General features: G+C 49.1%; 1 protein-coding gene across 1 annotated transcript in view; it reads left to right on the top strand.

Moving 5' to 3' along the window:
• Positions 1–12607, top strand: part of ING5 (inhibitor of growth family, member 5) — a 16177-nt gene extending 3570 nt beyond the window's left edge. Inside the window, exons 3-6 of the mRNA XM_008578744.1 lie at positions 798–909; positions 1072–1165; positions 12216–12351; positions 12477–12607. Of these exons, the coding sequence (XP_008576966.1) occupies positions 798–909; positions 1072–1165; positions 12216–12351; positions 12477–12605 (471 nt within the window). The 3' untranslated portion in view covers positions 12606–12607. The remainder of the gene's footprint in view (positions 1–797; positions 910–1071; positions 1166–12215; positions 12352–12476) is intronic.
• Positions 12608–19812: the final 7205 nt, after the last annotated feature.

Here is a 19812-nt window from a genome sequence, read left to right as displayed (position 1 = left end):
AAAAAAAAAAAAAAAAAAAAACCATTGTCCTGTGTTGCCTGTGAGATCATGTAACAGGAATAAGAGCTTAGTGCTCAGGTGTGGGATTCTGATGCTGCAGACTGCTGAGTCTTTAGAGTAGACAGACTGCTTTCTAAGATGCTAGGTTTGATCAGTTGTCACTAAGACAGTCACGTTTTCTCCCTGATGCACAACAATGTTTAGGATGGCAGTTTCTTTCCAGACTGGGAAGGGTACTGGCACGCCTCCTTTCTGGACTCTGACATTGTGGTTCTGGCTGCATGTCATGAGTCAGCTGGAGAAAGAAGTGGACTGTGTCCTTTGTAAAGTCCTGTGATTGCTCAGTAGGTGCATCTTCTCTGACAAAGGCAACACAGGAGTTACCCTGTTCCTGGTGTTTGACCATATTGTCTCCTTTCTTCCAGCTGGTCCTATACCTAAAGCATAAGAGTAATTTTCTGTTTTTTTGGTTATTTTTCTGTTTAAGAACCTATGCCTTTTCATTCTTCAGGTTTTTAAATTAGGATTCAGTATCAGATGTCCCCACCCATTGGTCCCGTGCATTTCACAACTGTTTCTCATTACTGTCTACACTCACATTTTTTTCCTGAAACATTTATTCTGTTCAGGTGTCCTTGTGTGGGGGGAGGAAAAAACTCTCGCATAAACTTTGAGGCAGTGGGCCTCGTGTTAGCAGAGCTCTTGTTAACGGAAGGCTCAACTGGAGGGCAAGCGTATGCTTGCTGTCCCCTCCTTGCTGTGTCTGTGACTCCTGAGGCTTTAGCATCCTTCTTTAGGTGGACAAACACATTCGAAGGCTCGACGCAGACCTGGCACGCTTCGAAGCGGATCTGAAGGACAAGATGGAAGGCAGTGACTTTGAAAGCTCTGGAGGACGAGGCTTAAAAAGCAAGTCTGTCAGTTTTTTCTTTATCTTATTACTGTTACCCATGGAATCTTGAAGAATTTTGTCTAATAAGTTTATTGGGAATATCATGGTGAATATCTTATTTGGGTAAATCTTGTCTTGCTTTAGTGAATTCTGTGAAAATAATTTGGTCTGTTTTTCAGAAGGTCGAAGTCAGAAAGAAAAGAGAGGCTCTCGGGGTCGAGGCAGGAGGACGTCAGAAGAAGACACTCCAAAGAAAAAGAAGCATAAAGCAGGGTAAGAGGCTTTCCTGCTCTTTTTCCCCAAAGAACACCGTTAGAATTTATTCAGGATGTAGAAGCACGAGCGAAAGCTGACCCCGAGTGACGCGTGTGCCAGGTGCGGCTGGGGCCCTCGGTGCTTCCCCTGGGTAGGTCGGTCCATCCCACGGCAGCCTCCGGGGGGCGCTGTCACGGTCACTGGCAGCCTGGAGCTGGGGGCTCACTGGGCGGTGACAGGAGAGGGTTTGCCGGCAGAGCTCCATCGAAGACACTCTTTAAGGAGCCGGGCTTTTATGTATCTGTGAATCATGGTATATCTAAGTATATGTTCGCGTATGTTTATTGTGCAATTGTGTGATTACGTTTATTAAATGCCTGTACCATTCCACTGGCGCTTCTTCACAGTACTTTATTTAAAGCATTCTCCGCTGACGGCTTCACCCACAAAGCCGTTGGAGCATCGCCGCCTGGGAGCCGTGTTAGACCGAGAGGGTCGGGCCAGTGCCCAGTAGCCCTGTGGGGGTGATGCTGACAGTGACGGGCAGACGCCAGAGGAGTTAGTTCTTTTTGACCAGAAAAGGGGAAGAGTTTTAGTCTTAAACCTGGTGTTTAAACTTTTATCTTTAGAAACCCCCAGCACTTTTGTATTATGAAGTAGTACATGGGAACAGAAAGCCACACAAAACAAGCGTAGTTTAATGAATTGCTGTCAGGAGACCATCCCATAGCTGTCCCCAGGCAGAGCCTGACTCTGCGCCAGGTGTCTTCCATGTGCCCTGTCAGAATCCTCACCTCCTCCTCTGTTCCAAGACACGACCCAAGCTTCTGGAGTGTTTATTTCCTCTTGTTTCTTGATAGGTTTATGTCCCAAGTGTGCATTCTTAGGCTCTATACACTACAGTTCACTCTTGCTGGGTTTCTTTAACCTTTTAAATTAACTTTATTAATGTACATACAATAAAACGTTCTCAATTTTTTTTTTTTCCCTTTTTGTCTTTTTTTCGTGTCCGGCAACGGATCGCAACCCTCAGTGTCACGCCCGTACTGGGGACCGGCAACAGGATCGCAACCCTCGGTGCTGCGCCCGCACCTCGCTCAGCCAGTGAGCGGGAACCGGTCTCCACCAGGGATCTGAATCCTCGGCGGGAGCACCGCCGTGCTCCCAAGCGGCGCACTCTCCATTGCGCCACCAGGCCGGCCGAAACGTTCTCAGTTTTAAGTATCCAGTTTGATGCTGCATTCAGTTTCTTTAAAGCCGTGGTGGTATTCAGGCTTTCTGTTTCTTCTTGTCATCTTTGGGAGTTTGTGTTTTTCAAGAAGTTCATCTGTTTCATATAAATTGTCAGATTTTTGACACCCGGTTGTTCATGATGTCATGTTATTTTCCTTCTGATGTGGTAGGATCTTTAATGTGACCTCTGTTTTGGTCCCCGTATTGGTAATTGATGTTTTCATTTGGTCTTTGTTTTTAGTTTTTTTTTTTTTAGTGGCTGGCCAGTACAGGGATCCAAACCCTTGACCTTGGTGTTGCAACACTGCACTCTAACCAGCTGGCCAGCCCCTCTCTCATTTGCTCTTGATCTTTTCAGAGAACTAGCTTTTAGTTTCATTGATTTTTGTTTTCTCTTGTGTTTATTTCTATTCCTTATTATTTCCTTCCTCCTAGTTAACTTGGGTTTACTGTGCTTTTCTTCTTCTGCTTATTAAGGTGAAAGTAGCTTAGATCATTGATTTTTACACCTTCCTTCTTCTAATTACTCTTTTAGTTTCATTCCACAAATTTTGTTTTTATTTATTTATTTATTTTTGGTGGCTAGCTGGTATGGCTATGCGACCCTTGACCTCATTGTTGTCAGCATAGTGCTCTAACCAAGTGAGCTAACTGGCCAGCCCTTTTTCATCTTTATTTATTTATTTATTTATTTTCCACAATTTTTAATATGCTGTGTTTTTATTCCTATTCCACTGAAAAAATTTTAAAATTTCCTTTGTGAGTTTTATTTCACTTATAATTTATGTACTAGTCTGTTTTTCCATTTTTAGATAATTTGGGATTTTCCAGATAAGTTTCTGATTTTAATTTTTAGTTTAATTCTATTCTAGTCAGAGAACAGAAATCCTCTGAAATCCATTAAGGCTTGTGTGACAGCCCTGTTTGTCATCTGTCTCGCTGGATGTTCTATACGCTATTGAAGTGTATTTTATTGTTGGATGGAGCACCCTATAAAAGTCAGCGAGATGGGTGATGGTGTTGTTCAAGTCTTCTGTGTCCTTACTGATGTCTGGTTACTTGTTCTATTAATTACTGAGAGAGGAGTATTAAAATCTCCAACTCTAGCTATGGATTTTTCTATTTCTCCTTGCAGTCTGTCAGTTTTTCAGTTTTTGCTTTATGTATTTTGAAGTTCTGTTATTTGGTACATACACATTTAGATTTTTTTTTTTTTTTTTTTTACTTCTTTATCATCATAAAATGTCTCCGTATTCCTGGTAATATTCTTTGTTTTGAAGTCTACTTTGGCTGATATTAATATTAATCTAACCACTCCAGCTATCTTACAATGAGGTTTTACATGGTATATCTTTTTCCTTTTTTTTTTTTTTTTTTGTCTTTTTTCCGTGTCCGGCAACGGATCGCAACCCTCAGTGTTGCCCCCGCACCGGACTGGGGACCGGCGACGGGATCGCAAGCCTCGGCGTTGCTCCCGGGCCTCGCTCAGCCAGTGAGCGGGAGCCGGTCTGTACGTGGGATCCGAACCCTCGGACGGGAGCGCCGCTGCGCTTCCCAAGCGGCGCACTATCCAGTGCGCCACCGGGCCGGCCCTCTTTTTCCTTTTTTTATCCTTTTACTTTCAGCATGTTTGTATTTTTGTATTTAGAGTGGAGTTCTGTTTTTATCTAGTCTGACAATCTCTGCCTTTTCATTGTGATATATTTTTTTTTTTTTTTGTAACCAGTAAGGGGATCGCAACCCTTGGTGTGGTGTCGCCCGCACCGCGCTCAGCCAGTAAGCGCACCGGCCATCCTTATATAGGATCCGAACCCGCGGCGGGAGCCGCTGCTGCGCTCCCAAGCACTACACTCTCCCGAGTGCGCCACGGGGCCGGCCCACATTGTGATATTTGGACCATTCACATTTAATGTGTAACTAATGATATGGTTGGATTTAGGTTTACTGTCTTGCCATTAGTTTTGTTTATCGCATCTGTGCTCGTCTTCTTTTGGACTAATCAAGTATTTTGCTAGTACTTGATTTTTTTCCCACTGTTGTCTTATTAGCTATACTTCTTTGTTTTGTATTTTAAGGATTGTATTAGTGTTTACAGTTTATTAACTTACCACAATGAACTTCAAATATACTATTTCATGTTTAATGTAAGATTCTACACAAATATTCTTCCATTTCCCGCCTCCTGTCCTTTGTGCTATCGTTATACATTTTTCTTCTGTATATGGTATAAGCCTCATAATTGTGTTTTATTATTTTAGGTGTAAACCATTGATTATCTTAAGTAGATTTAAACAAATATGATTACAAGCGGAACCTAAAAAAGTTGAACTCATAGAAGTAGAGAGTGGAATGGTGGTGACCCTGGGGCTGAGGTGGTTGTGAGTGGGAGTTGGGGAGATGTTAGTCAGAGGATACAAAATTTCAGTTAGATGGGGGAATAAATTCAAAGATCTGTTGTACAGCATGGTGACTGTAGCTAATAGCAATATATTGTGTTCTTGAAAAATGGGTAGATTTTAAGTGTTCTCACTGCAAAAGTTACCCTGTATATAGTCACACTATATATTTACCATTTCTGGTGGCCTTCATTTCTTTTTTTTTTTTTTTTGTCTTTTTGTCTTTTTTTCATGACCGGCAACAGATCGCAACCCTCAGTGTCGCGCCCGTACCGGACCGGGACCGGCAACGGGATCGCAACCCTCGGTGTTGCCCCCACTCCTCGCTCAGCCAGTGAGCGGCCGGTCTGTATGTGGGATCTGAACCCTCGGCGGGAGCGCCGCCGCGCTTCCCAAGCGGCGCACTGTAGCAGTGTGCCACCAGGCCGGCCCCTCCTTCGTTTCTTTATGTAGATGCACATTTTCATCTGGTGTCATTTCTCTTCTGCTTGAAGAACTTCCTTTAACATTTTTTATAGTACAGTTCTGCTGATGGTGATGAATTATCTCAGATTTTGTTTCTCTGAGAATGTCTTTATTTCACCCCCTCTTTTGAAGGATATATTCACTGGATATAGAATTTTAGGTTGACCTTTTTTTCTTTTATCACTTCTGTCTTGAATTGATCCTGGTGATAATTATTATCTTTGTTCCCCTATACGTGGTTTCTTTTCCTTTTCTTTCTCTAGCAGAGATATCAACCTGAGTACATTTTCTTTTCTTTTCTTTTTTTTTTTTTTTTTTTTTTTTTTTTTTTTTTTTTTTTTTTTTTTTTTTTTTTGGTTTGCTTTATTTAAGACTTCTCTTTATCACTGTATTTTAGCAACTAGATTATGATGTGTCTTTGTATGAGTTTTTTGTGTGTATTCTGGTTGGAACTTATTAAGCTTCTTTGAATGTTGGTTTATAATTTGCATCACATTTGGAAAATTTTCAGCCAATTCTTTAAAGATTGTTTCTGCTCTCCTATCCCCTTTTTCTGGGACTCCAATTACATACATGTATGTTAGTTCACTTCGTATTTTCCCACAGGTCACTGAGACTCTGTTTATATTTTGGGTCAGCTTTTTTTCTTCTTTCTATGTTTAGTTTGAATAGTTTCTATTATTTTCAAGTCTTCTTCATTGTCTAATTTAGTCTTAATCTACTTTAGTAAATTTTTCATTAGATTATAGTTCTCTTAAGAAGTTTTCTTTCTTTTTTATACCTTCTATTTCTCTTATTACATTCATTTTTTAGATCCTTGAATATGTGGATTTACAATAGTTTTTTTTTTTTTCCTTTTTGTCTTTTTTACTGACCGCTAACGGGATCGCAACCCTCGGTGTCGCACCCGTACCGGGGCCGGCAACGGGATTGCAACCCTCAGTGTTGCGCCCGCACCACGCTCAGCCAGTGAGCGGGAACCAGTCTCCACATGGGATCCGAACCCTCGGCAGGAGTGCCGCTGCGCTCCCAAGCGGCGCACTCTCCAGTGTGCCACCGGGCTGGCCCTACAATAGCTTTTTAAAAGACCCTGTCTTCCGAGTCAGTTTATGTCATTTCCAGGTCCATTTCTACTGACTGATTTTTCTCTTGGTTATGTCTCATTTTCCAGCTTCTTCACATGTCTGGTAATTTTAGATTGCATGCTAGAGTGTATGAATGGTTTGTTGTTGAATATCTGGATTTCGTTTTCTTCATCAGATGGTATTGAATTTAAAAGTTTTTAGTTAGCACTTTAATTACTGTGCATAGCTTGATCCTTTGCAGGTTTATTTATTTATTTATTTATTAATTTTTTTGTGCAGGTTTATTTTTAACTTTTGTAAAAAACTTTTTCTTAAAGGGTCAGATAGTAAATACTTTAGGATTGCAGGCCATATTGTCTCTATTGTGAACCCTCAGCTCTGCTGTTTTAGCTCAGAAATGTAGGTAAGAAATATGTAGCTGAACGGCATGACTGTGTTCCAGTAAAACTTTAAGGCAGCCAACTGTGGGCTGTATTTTGCCATCCCCTTTACTGTAGGGTTGGTTAAGCCTGCTGCTAAGGCATGACCCTTCTGGGGTCTCTTCTGAATGCTCTTGATGTTTAATGAGGTCTATCTGGCTGTTGGAACTTGAATGTTTCCAGCCTTCGTGTGAGCTCTAGGAATTGTTCAGCTTCCTGGATTCTCTGCCTGGCCTTGTGGTTTCTCATCCTGTGCTCAAACAGCTTAGTTTCTAGCCAGAAACTCAAAGGGCTCCCTTTGCAGATTTCTGGAGTGCACTCCTGCAGTTTCCTCCTTTCCTGGACCCTGCTCCAGGTTCCAGCAGCCTTGTCCTCCCTGAACTTGCGTTTTTTCTCTGCAGCTTAGCAAGGCATCCACGCTCTATTTGGTTTTCCTCTCCACGGACCGGAAGGTGGGAAGCGCCTTTAAGCAGAAAGCGAGATGATCTTAGTTCTTACCTTGTGTGTTTACCTTCTCTCAGGACCATAGTCCTGTGCTACTTTTTGTCCAAAGTCTGAAAATACTTGTTTCATATGTTTTATTCAGTTTTCTAGTTTATAGTAGGAGTGCAAGTTCAAATCCTGTTCCTATATCATGGCCTATATCTATTCCCATATCTATTCAAGTAGAAGTCTTTTTATTTTCTTTTTTATTGATAAGTCATTTAAGTCTCTTTTATTTTGTTTATTTATTTACTTATTTGTTTATTTTTTTGGCAGCTGGCTGGTACGAGGATCCGATCACTTGACCTTGGTGTTATAACACCATGCTCTAAACAACTTAGCTAACTGGCCAGCCAAGTCTCTTTTATTTTAATATATAGGTTTTTCTCTATCCCTTTCTCATATGTACAGTTTTTCTTTTTAAGGACCCAGACTGTTTGACTTGTTGAGTTTTCCAGAGTCTGGGTTTTGCTGATAAGAAATAAAGCCTTGAGAGTGTGTCATCATTTAGCATCTAGACAAGGCTTCTCCTCCTTAATTGCTCAATGGAATTCCAATTATCTTTGCATTTGGGAATGCCTAGTTTTGTGTGTGTTCTTTAAGCTAAAGTTTTGTAGATCTGGCAGGACATTTAACATTGAACCATGATACCTGCTTCAGAGGTGGTAAAAAAAGACATTTACCTTATGGTGGATATTTTCTTTTTTCTTTTCTTTTTTCTTTTTTTGTCCTTTTTGAGACCGGCCGCACGGCGCTCAGCCAGTGAGCGCTGTGAGCACACCGGTCATCCCTATATAGGATCCGAACCCGCGGCGGGAGCGCTGCTGCGTTCCCAGCGCCACACTCTCCCAAGTGCGCCACGGGCTTGGCCCTTTTTTTTTTGTTATGGTGGATATTTTCTTAAATGATTTTATCATGTGAACAGTTAGGCTGTGTCATTTATAGGTAGATGAGTTCATAACATTAATTTCATATATTGTAGTTTTTAGTTCTAGAACACACATTTGATTTTTTTTTAGTATTGATTTAGTTCCTTTTTGAGAATTACCCATATTTGTGCCCATTTTATTCATATTTTCTTTAATGTATTGATAATGAATATTTAAGGTTCTTTTCTGCTGACTCACATCTGGGCCATCTGCTTCTATTAGCCAGCTTTCTTCTTGATTATCAGTCGTGTTTTCCTGCCTTTTTGCCACATCTTATAATTTTTTTATCTGTCTAACCCTAGGTATAAAAACGGCCTGGAGAATGAACTTTCCTTTATTTCCTAGGGTGACTTGCTCTCTTTTTGTTTGGACAAGGGGGCCTCGTGGCTCTCGACCGAGGGCTCAGGCGTCTGTTTCCTTCCCCGACTGCTGCCCTGTAGGTTCTGTCTGTGCTTTGGCGGTGCGTGGCTTTCTCTTGTCACCTCCCGCCCCAGCCGCTTGCACAGTTGGCAAAGGTCTGGAGGAGGCTCTGGCTGTGTCTGAACAGGCCCTTTCTCGAGGATGCTGTGAGGCTGCAGGATTTGTGCTCTGCCCTTCAGTTTCTGCAGCCTGTGCAGCCCCTGGACTCGGTGACGTCCTGTGGGGGACACATGCTGTGTGTGTGATCGGAAGTGTCAGTGCTGTGCTGGCTCAGTGTGCTCCCTGGGGCAGCCCAGCCCTAGCCCAGGGGACAGATGGGTGGCTCTGCCGGCCGCCGCTCCTCTTGGCTGCAGGTCTTCTATCTGTTGTTGTTCCACAGCTTCCCATGACTTAAAAATGTGGTTTTTGCACTTTGTTTGGCTTTGATTTTTTAGCTTGTAGTGGCAGCAGCATTGTGAGTCTCCCTGGCCGCGTCCTGGCTGCGCCTTCTCTGTGTGGGAGTGGCAGCTCTCAATAGGGACATCCTCAGGTGAGGAATCTGGGGCTGGGGAGTCTGCATGGTGATGAGCATGACGCCAGCTCTCTGCTGTGGTTGGAGTTCCCTCCTGAGGGCCTCCCTGTGCTGCAGAGACCTCAGGAGCGACCGCCAAGTGTCGTGGCCCCCTCTGCAGACACAGGACAGTCGACCGTGACGGGGCAGCTTTCCCTGCCTGTGTTCTAAACGGTGCCCGCCACCACTGAGTCACGGCAGCGAGAGACTCGCAGCTCGGTCGGTGCTCTCCAGGCCATCTACAACAGCGGCAGACGGGAAGGGGTGATCCCAGACGGCGACGTCTGTGCGGCGCTGGCGGCGAGCCCCTGGGTCTGGCGCGTCTTAGTCCACACCCTCACGCAGACCACCCGAGCGGCTGTGTGGTTCCTGTCCTGTTTCACAGATGCAGAGACAGGCCAGAGGCCAGCTGGAGGGAGGGGCATGCCGGGGCCTGCTCTGAACTCTGGCTCTGATGTCCAAGGTGCTGTACAGGCCATCTCCAGAGCGATGTGAGGAGCGTGTTGGTGCCAGAGGGAGCGTCCTGAGAAACCCGTTAGGATGGAATCAAACCCGGGACTTGCTAGGGGTGGGGGTGGGGCTGGTGTGGCTTCATGACCTCGTCCTGGAACATGTGCGGGAACCCGCCTGGCGATGCCCTGCGTCCTGGCAGCTTCTCTTTTCCCTGTTGGGGACCTAGGAATGCACTTGGTCATGTCCCTGTGGCCTTGTTCTCTCCAGGCTCACTTGCCACCTGGCTAGGGCCAGGAGCCTTCCTGGAGCGGACGGTTCCCAGACCTCGCAGACATTTCTCATTTCACGTCTGAGATCCTGGGAGCCGAGGCGGCCCCTCCCCCACCCCGCACCATCGCGGCCCCGGCGCCTTGCTCTCTGGCAAGGCAGGACCTGCGTGTGTGGGTGGGGGCAGTGTCCTGCAGCCCCTGGACTCCCCAAGCTTGGACAAGCAAGCAGTCTGCCTCTGCTGAAGGCTACCTGGAGTGCTGGGGGAGCACATCGCAAGGGCAGGAGCTTCAGGGTGTGCAGGCCAAGCCCAGGAGAGTTAGCACGGAGGATGCCTCTTGCAGCCGGAGGGCCAGAGCGAGGCAGCTGCTGGCAGCAGGGGCAACCCAGCCTCCCCGAGGGACGGGGCTCCTTGTGCTCCCGGCTGCTTCCCTCAGGTAGGACTGGAGAGGTGGGTGACACGCTGTGATGCGGGGGCTTCCACGCCAGCCTCAGCCTCTGGGGTGTCCTTGCTGGGTGGTCCCCTCAGCCCCTCTGCCCTCTCTAGCTGCCCCCGGATCTGGCCAGTGCCCTTGAGCCTGCTGATTCTGCAGACATAGGTCACTTGGCGGCTCAGTGGGGTCTAGTGTTGTGGGCACAGTGCAGACCAGTGAGATAGTCAGTGCAGGAGAGGAGGGCTCAGGTGGGTTGTGGGTGGTGTGCCAGAGGCTGCTGCGCTGACTCCCAGAGGCAGGTGGTGGTGCACGGCAGGCTGCGCAGGCCCTGCTGATGGGTAGGACACACCCAGCAGTCGGATGGGACATGGACACCCCCTGCCGTTCTCAGAGGAGAAGCAGAGAAACAGTTGCCCAGCCTGAAGGACTACTGTGGCTGGTCTTGAAGGCAATATCGGCAGAGCTTACGGACTTGGATATGTTTTTGTGATGTTTATGGATTTCAGATATGAAGAGAAAATCCTGTGTATTCCCAGAGAGAGCAGATGAGCAGATTACCTGCGAAGGAAAGAGACTCAGGCTGGCCTGGAGCCCTCTTGGGTGGCACTTGTGCCAGGTGCAGTGCAAAGTCATAGAAAACTTTTAGACAGGTATACAAGGAAAATCCCTCTGGGAACCACACTCCTGCTTTTCTTTTCATCCTGGTGGTGACGTTCATCTTCCCTTCGCCATATTCCTCCTGGTAACTTGCCATATTTATATGGCAATATATATTCATGGTTTTTAGGGCATGGGGTAGGGAAGGTTTTTTTTCTTTTTATACTAATGGAATGTACTATCTATACTACTCCGCAGCTTGCAAGTTTATTTGCAAAATACTGAAACTTAAAAGAATAAATTTCCCCATAAGCATGCCCCTTTCAAAGAGGTGAGTGTCTCCACCCAGATCAGCAGTGTGGATGATGCGGCTGCAGTGCTGTGGGCTGCAGACTTGGAGGGGGGCATGGGCAGGGTGGCAATGGGCTAGGCTGCTGTTGAGATGCCCAGGTGGGCAGCAGGGGGCGGTGTGGGCTCCTGAGATTTAGAGCTCGAGGCAGGGAGAGGGGAGCTGTCGGGTCTCATGGGTTTTGGGGTGAAGGTACCTGTGTAGACGTGTGGGCCTGGGCACAGGCATGCCCGCCATTCTCATGGGAGGAGGGCGCGTTGGTCACAGTTACGGGGGAGCTGGCAAGCATGCAGGCCCGCGCCAACACCTAGGTGGGTCTGGGGTGGGTTGCAGTAGGTTTCTCTCCAGTGTCCGCTGTGTGCTGGTGATGTGTGCATGCCCCAGACAGGAGGAGGAGCAGGAGTCTGAGGAGGGTGGCCCGAGGGGAGGGACTGAGACAAGGATGGGAGCATGTCCCCATTGTGGGACGGGACCCCTGACACTGTGTGGTGGATGTGTGTCACTGCACAGCTGTCAGGCGCCCTCTGTCCTTCATGCCCCACATGCTTGTCTGGCACGCATGTGTGTGTGTTGGGGGGGATATGTCCCACCCCTCTGCTGCTCACTGCTGCCATTTCTAGACTTTTGTGGTTAACGATATTCTAGTGAAACCTTTTTCTTACTATAAATTCTTAGACCAGTGCTAGGTCAGAGACGTTACTGAGGTTTTGGCTGAAAGTGTTTGGTTGGGGAAGAAAACGCCCACGAAGCGTGCACTCGGTGCGTGTCTTCAGCAGCAGGTACTGGGAGCCGTGTGGGTCTCCATGTAGCAGTCAGGACGATGGAAGCAAGGTCATTCCCTATGAGTAGCTCAGAGCATGTTACGATTTCCCTCTTGGAAGCCTCATTTGAGGGACCTTGGGCCAGAGGCAGCAGGGCCGCAGAGGCCCCGTGCTGCCTTTTTCTGCTGCGGGCCGGTCAGTGGTGCCCGTGCCTCCCTCCCGTGCAGGTCCGAGTTCGCTGATGCCATCCTGTCTGTGCATCCCTCCGACGTGCTGGACATGCCCGTGGATCCAAACGAGCCCACGTACTGCCTGTGCCACCAGGTGTCCTATGGGGAGATGATCGGCTGTGACAATCCAGATGTGAGTGGGACACACTGGTGCTGGGGCTGGGTCTCGTACAGGGTGGGTGGGGGTGTCGGCATTTCCTGTGTTCCATGCACAGAGCACGCGAGGTGCTGACTGCAGCTTTTCCCTTTATGTTGCAGTGTCCAATCGAGTGGTTTCACTTTGCCTGCGTGGACCTTACGACGAAACCCAAAGGAAAATGGTCAGTATGGGGGTGCTGGCTGCATCTCCTCCCGGCCATTGGGCGTCACGCTGCTGGCCTCTCCTGAGACAAGGCTCTTGGTTGCCAGGAACTGGGTTGTGAGGCTGGTGCTGGGTGGCAGCAGCTTAGCGGGACCCGAGTCTTCTGCCTGGCTGCTGTTGGTGTGGCTGTGGGTGCCCTGGTGTCACCGCAGCACCTGACATCTGCTGCCTGCCTTACCCAGGGACGTGTCATTATGTTTATATGATGTTTACATTTGCATTATCCTCCTAAAGAACAGTTGTTCTGACACTTGAATGAGGTAGAGATCACTGTAAATAGAAATGAGAAATGAGGGGTCTTCTCCCCTAGGGAAATTTTGAGAAAGGGTGAAGAGTTTGAGAATTAAACTTGCTGAACACGGCGTGGGCTGGCGCGCTGCCGGGTGGGTGGGTGTCTGTGTAATCCAGACGCGGTGCAGGAGGCCTGGGCGGTTCCTCTTCTGATCGCCGGTGCAGTTGGCGGTGGCAACTTTGTGCATTGTGGTTCCTAAGATTTTACTTAAGTGCAAGCCTGGTTCTGTTTAGCTGTGCTGAGAATGGATGTGTGTTCTCAAGATGAAACCGTAGAAACATTGCCCTCCTTACGTGTAGCTCCCTGCGTTTGTCACGGTGGTGTGTTTGCCTGTTGTGTAGATGGATAGACACTCCTGTGGACTAGTCCTTGGCTGGTGAGAGCAAGTTGTCCTCAGGTCTTTGTGAGACAGTGGGGGAAAAGGAGGGGTGGATGCCATGTGGCTGAGGGCTCCTGATCCAGCTCACTGATTTCACAGGATATTGACACAAGCCCGCCTTGTCCTGGGCACCGGTGACACCACACAGCTCCCTGCCTGTGTGTGCTGTGGGACAGAGCCCATGGAATTCCAAGAAGGGACATAGCCCTTGCTGTGCCCCAGGCCTGGCAGGGATGTGATGGGCAGGGACTGGTGGTGGGGTGGTGTATTAGTCCATTTTGTGTTGCTATAACAGAATACACGGAAATGGGTGATTTGTAAAGAAATTGCAGTTTGTTTGCTTACAGTTTCTGAGGCTGAGAAGTCCAAAGTCCATGTGGTGGTGGTGACAGTGACCCAGGGGTTTCACATTGCAAGATGGTGGAAGCAGAGAGAGAGAGGGAGGTGCCAGGATCTTTTAAACAACCAGCCCTCGTGGGAACTATAACAGAGCGAGAACTCACTCATTAATCCCCCTCCCCCAGGGAAAACATTAATCCATTCATGAAGGATCCACCCCCATGACTCAGTCAGTTTCCAACACTGCCACCACATTCAGGATCAAATTTCCACGTGAGTTTTGGCAGGGACAACACATCCAAACTCTATCATTCCTCCCCTGACCCCCAAAACTCATGTCCCTCTCACATACAAAATACAGTCATTCCATCCCGACAGTCCCAAAAGTCTTAGCTTGCTCCAGCACCAACTTAAAAGTCCAAAGTTCACAGTCTCATCTGAGACCAAAAGCAAAAGTCCTTCCAGTTGTGAACCTGTAAAAACAAAACCAAATTTATCTACTTCCAAGATACAATGGTGGAACAGACATTGGGTACACATTTCCATCCCAAAAGGGAGGAATAGACCAGAAGAAAGGGGTGACAGGTCCCAAACAAGTCTGAAACCCAGCAGGGCAGGCATTAAATCTCAAAGCTGGTGAATCAGGTGTCTTGATTCCATGTTCGACCTCTGCATGCTGTTGTGGGGGTTGGGTCCCCAAGTCCTCAGGCAGTTCTGCTCCTATGGCTTTCCTGGTCTCAGGTGATGCTTTAGTTCTCCCAGGCTGGCATTGCACGTTGGTAGCTCCACAGGTCTGGGGTCTCCATGGCAGACCCGTTCTCATGGCTCCACTAGACATGGCACTGTTGGGGTTTCTTTGCTGCAACTCCCACCCCACATTTCTGCTCAGCATTGCTCTAGGGAAGGTTGTCTGTGGTGACTCGATTCCTGTGAGAGATCTCTTCCTGGGCCCCCAGGCTTTTCCATACATCCTTTGAAATCTGGGTGGAGGCTCCCAAGCCTCCACAGCCCTGGCATTCTGTCAGCCTGCAGACCTAACACCATGTGGATGCCGCCAAGACTTCAGGCTTGTATTTTCCAAAGCTGTGGGTCCAGCCACACCTGGGGACAATTTAGCCACAGCTGGGGCAGCCAAAGCAGCCAGGGTGCTGGTGCTGGAAGCAGATTCCTGAGGTGGTCCTGGGCAGTGAGCCCGTGGAGGGTGTCTTAGGCCTGTTCCCCAAGACCATTCTCTCTCCCTAGGCCTTTGGGCCTGAAATGGAAGGGCTGGCCCCAGAGGCTTCTGCAATGCCTTCAGGGCCCATTTCCCCTTCTCTTGATAATCCCGTACTTTTGTGTTAATCTTCTTAACACCACTGAATTTTTCTTCTGAAAATGGTCTCTGCTTCTCAAACACTTGTCCAGGCTGCAAATTTTCCAAATCTTTACACTCTGCTTCCCTTTTAAGTTCTGGCTTTATGTCATGCCTTTGCCACCATAACTCAGCATAGGCTGTCACAAGTAGCCATGCAGCTTTCTTAATGCTTTGCTGCTTAGAAATGTCTTCGGCCAAATGGTCTGGTTCCCCACTCCTAAGTTCCAATTTCCACAAAGTCCTAGGGCATGGACACAATGCAGCCAGGTTCCTTGTCAGTTCACAGCAAAGTTGACCTTTCCCCAGTTTCCAATAAACCTCTTATTTCTATCTGAGCCTCCTTGGAAGGGTCTTTACTGTCCATATTTCTGTCAGCATTCTCTTGCCACCATGTAACCAGTCTCTATCAGGTGGGGTGCTGTGACAGCTGCCACCATGCTTGGGCTCTGTTTCTGAAGGGATGGTGGTTCCTGAGCTGGTGAAAGGGATGCGGGAGAAAGAGCAGGCGGTGTGCTTTGGGGTAGAGCACCAGGCAGGGAGGTCTGATTTGAGTTTGATTTTGGACATTGGGAGTTTGAGTTGTTTGCAAGACTTGCAGGTGGAAAAATCTAGTAGGCAATGGGAAGTGATGGGAGCTGTCACTGCTCATCTGTGAGAGCGTGTAAACTGGGGTCTCGGAGGACACGCAGAGCTGGTGGGGTGGGGTGGGCTGAAGCAAGGGTGGCGCAGGGATGCAGAGGTCTCTTTGTGGCTTGTTCCGTGATGGGTGGGGGTGGAGCGGGGACGCAGAGGTCTCTTTGTGGCTTGTTCCCTGGTGAGTAAGCCTTGGCCCTTTCTGGCTGACAGACTTGCAGCGTGGCCTGCATCCTGAGGCTTGCATGCTGTGCATGGAGGCTGTTAGCACAGGCGGGCCTGGGCATGCTTAGGCCCACATCCTGCAGGAGATGATGTCAGGCATCACACGTGCATCAGCTGCCCCCGCCTGGGGACCTACTAGAATGTCCCATAGAGTCATGGGTGGCTGCCACTGTCCAGGAGCGTTCAGAGCAGCCCCGAGTCTGAGGCTCCAGAATGTGCTTGGCCCACAGTCCCCAGGGAGTGCTTGTGAAAGACGCACTCGACTGTGGGCACCAGTGACCCTGTTATCACCAGTGACCAGGGAAGAATGGTCCATCTGATCATCTTGTACAAAAACGATTTTGCCCATTGATGTTTCTGTCACCCTCAAAGCAGACGCCCCATGCAGGGTGACGCATGCAGCGGCTTCCCCCAGCCGGAGGGCCGAGGCCCCACCATGCATGTGGCTCTCTCTGGCGCCGTCTCACCGGGGACAGGGCCTGGTGTCTCCCATGCTCGCAGCAGTGACGCAAAGGGCCGGTCCCTGTGCCTTTCTCCTCACAGGTTCTGTCCTCGGTGCGTTCAGGAGAAGAGGAAGAAGAAGTAGGAGAGGCTGTGTCCCTGGCTGCATCCCCAGAGGAGCAGGCGTGATCCTTCAGCACGCTGCAGTGTCTTCTTTCAGTTTAAGACCACCTTGTTTCAATTGAATAACTCAGTGGCCAGTTGTAATTCTGGATGTTTCCGAAAACAAGAAACCACCAAAACCTGTTTGCACAGAGGGTCAGTCTTGCAGGGGCTTGCCACAGTGACTTTATTCTTGTGACTTTCATCCAGACTCCCCTGCCCCGAACGCGGCAATTGCTGAGTGAGCCCAAGGGGACTCGGAGAGGGGTTGGCAAACTTGGGCTGCTAGGCGGACACATTTTAAGCCGGCACACTGCCACCACTCTGCAGTCAGAGGGTCGACCTCTCATGGTCATCTGTAGTTTACTGGGACTCTTTTGTGCAACACGGGGCTCCCCATGTCCCCAGTGCCACCGTAAGCACATGCGTCACTCAGTGAGCCGCGTGTGCGGAGGGCCCAGGGCAGCGCTCACCCGGTGGCTGTCCACACTCCGCTCTGACTCTGATTCCGGCGACCGTGGACTCTCAGCGAGGACACCTGTGACGTGCCTGGGAAGGGCTGTGGGCTCCTCCCGGGAGGAAGTGGCCCTGCCTCCCTGTGCACTGCCCTTTTAGTTTGGACTTGCGGCCCTCCCTTGGCCGGGTTTGCCTCCTCGGCCAAACGGCTCTTTGCGAGCCAGGAGCCAGCGGGCTGTCGGTCCCGTGGCCAGCACCGAGCATCCGGGCCGAGGCCGCGGCTCTCTGGGAGTTCCTGATGTTTTTACTGTGAAGATGGAGTTACTGTAGTAGCATGAAGACCGTGGGGTCTGTGTGTCTATGAAGTCGACTAAGCTGATTTTAAAACTCTGTTTATGCTGCATGTCACTCGACCGGCAGCTTATGTCCAAGGGGACTATGGTTGTGTGATGTGATTGTGAGCTCGTGTGTGCAGTAGCAGCTCCACAGTGAAGCTGCGAAACTAGAGCGTCCTTCGCGTTTAATCGGCGTTCACCAAACCGATTTTGAACCGTCTTTTTGGTAGTAGTTGGGGAAAAATGCATCCTTTTGGTCTGTCGAGACACATTTGTGATGGTACCTACTGTGTGACCTCAGAGAGCATCTTCAGACTCTCCGAAACCTCTGGCATGCGTTCGGAGGAGTTAGAGGATTCCCGAAGAACTCAGGGGAACCTGTTCCCGTCCTCACACCAGGAAAAGAAACCCGTGAGATAGAAGTGAAATGTGAAATTCCCAATTTAAGAAGAGCCTCCTTTTCTTTATGAGGAGGGTCATCTGGAGTGATAGACTTGTTTCCTTCTGATGGCCCCGTTAATAGTATACTTTCCTCCTAGTTTTTAATGTTTCACTGAGGAGAGGAGATAAAGCAGAAAGGAACTTGTGGAGCTCTGTATCCTAGACAGTGCCACCCTGCACATAAGTTAGCATTCAGTAAACAAGAACGTCAAGGGATGGTGGCGGTCAGGGTGGTCTCCAGATCTATGACTGTCAGCAGTTCTTTGTCCCCGCAGGGCCTTCTGACTGCCAGTCCTTTCCAGGAGCGAGCCAGGGCGCTTGCCGTCACCTGGCTGTGGGTGTGGGTGAGTTGGTGGGTGCTGACGCTCCCAGGTGTCAGGTGCTGGGCAGGTGAGAGGGCACGGCGGCTGCTGCGGTCCCTCCCTGTCGGCCCCCCAGGTCTGAGGGAGCTTTCTGAGAATGGATGCCATGCTGTGGCCCAGAAAGAAGAGGGTCGGGCTGGCATCAGCAAGAGCCGGCTGGTTCTCTGCTTCACACCCTCAGTCTCAGCTGTGGCTGTGAGACTAGAGATGTGTTTTTATTTAGTAACTTAGCTTTTTGTTAACGCATGTGTTTAAAAATGAAAGACTCTTTTACCATTTTTTGTGGAGAGGAATAGGTAAGTGTAGGGAGTTTTTAATAAGGCAATGCCTGATGACTCTTTAGAAGCTAATTTAATGCTGAGCAGTTCACACCCACTGTTACCACCGGGAGATGGTGTGTGTTGACGTAAGGTTTTTGATGGCTGCTTTGGTTTCGATCGATGTCTGGCTTCCTGAGGTCTTGCCGAGTCCACAGGGACAGCTGTCTTCTGTTCATGAAGCTTCTGTTTAACACGTGATGCTGTCTTCTCATCTGTCACTGTATGTCAGCCCATGTCTTGTTTTTAATTTAAAAAAATTTTTTTTCTATACTTATCTGTTTTTAGTGTTTTATTTTTGCCAGTTACAATAATATCACCAAAATAATATACATATAGCTTTGGAAAAACCCCAGAAAACATGAGAATAGGAAAATTTCTGGGGCTGGCTGGTTAGCTCACTTGGGTGAGTGTGGTGCTTATAACACCAAGCTCGAGGGACCCCCGTACTGGCCAGCTGCAGAACAAAATAAAAAGAAAATTTCTTGGGCCGTTGTTTGGATCCTAACTGAATGCCTTTCCTGATGGTCAATACTGTCTGTGAGTGGGAAAGACTCTCAGGAATGGCCCTTCAGTTGGAAAAGAATGCCTTGTCACCTGGCTTGGCTTTGGCCCTGCAGGGACACAGGAGCCAGGCTGCTTGCACTGTCTGAGCATCACTCCAGAAGGCCTGGCTGCCCTCGCTCAGGGGCTTAGTCCTGGACCAACCCCCACCCCCACACCTGCCTGGCACTGGACCTGACCCTGGAGGTGGCCGAGGAACCAACTCCGTCTCTTGGATTGAGGGAGTTCTCTGCTGGACCTGGTGGGTCACTCCGGCAGCTTTATCTGAGCCAAGGGGGTGGGTTCTCCACAGCTGTGGGATTTGCCTGTAAAGGAAGGAGCGTTTTGCTCAGAGGAGAAGCAGAATCGTTTTCCTTGGTCTCAGTGCTCCATTATCAGTCAGCAATTTGAGGAGACCCTCTAGTTTTCCTATAGGATAAGGCATGCTACCTTAAAAAGTTTGTTAAACTGAGCCCCTCAGCCTGTGAATGTGCTAGTGGTGCTGTGGCCCAGGACACACCCCACGCCGACCATGCCCTGGCCCAGGTGGACGTGAGCCCAGTGTTGGTCAGGGCCATGGAGGCCGGTCTCTCCCAGCCCACCTGGTGCAGTATCGGCCCGGAGTCTTTGCAGGAGGAGGAGCCGGAGCTCTGGAGGGAGGGTCCTGCACACGGCCCCAGAAGGTGCGGTGCCTCCTGCGCGCACTCTCCGAGGGCACCTGCAGCCATCTGATGGGCGACTGCCCCGGGGAGAGGAAAAGCAGGTTCTTTCTGGTGGGTGGGGTGGGTGGTAGTCTTCACTGGCCTGCTAGAGTGAGTGCTTAGGTCAGCGAGTGATTAGCAGCATTTGAGAAGGCCCATAGACCCGCTCAGGGTGTCTGCCCGACGGGCCAGGGCCCCACACTAGGGCGAGGGAGTGGACATTCACCCCACGTGACCAGCCCGGGGTGGGGGT

Source organism: Galeopterus variegatus, unplaced genomic scaffold (genome assembly GCF_000696425.1).
Source record: "Galeopterus variegatus unplaced genomic scaffold, G_variegatus-3.0.2 Scaffold1752, whole genome shotgun sequence".
Classification (NCBI taxonomy): Eukaryota; Metazoa; Chordata; class Mammalia; order Dermoptera; family Cynocephalidae; genus Galeopterus; species Galeopterus variegatus.
The sequence above is the reverse complement of the archived record's forward strand: the minus strand, read 5'-3'. Positions and strand labels throughout refer to the sequence as shown.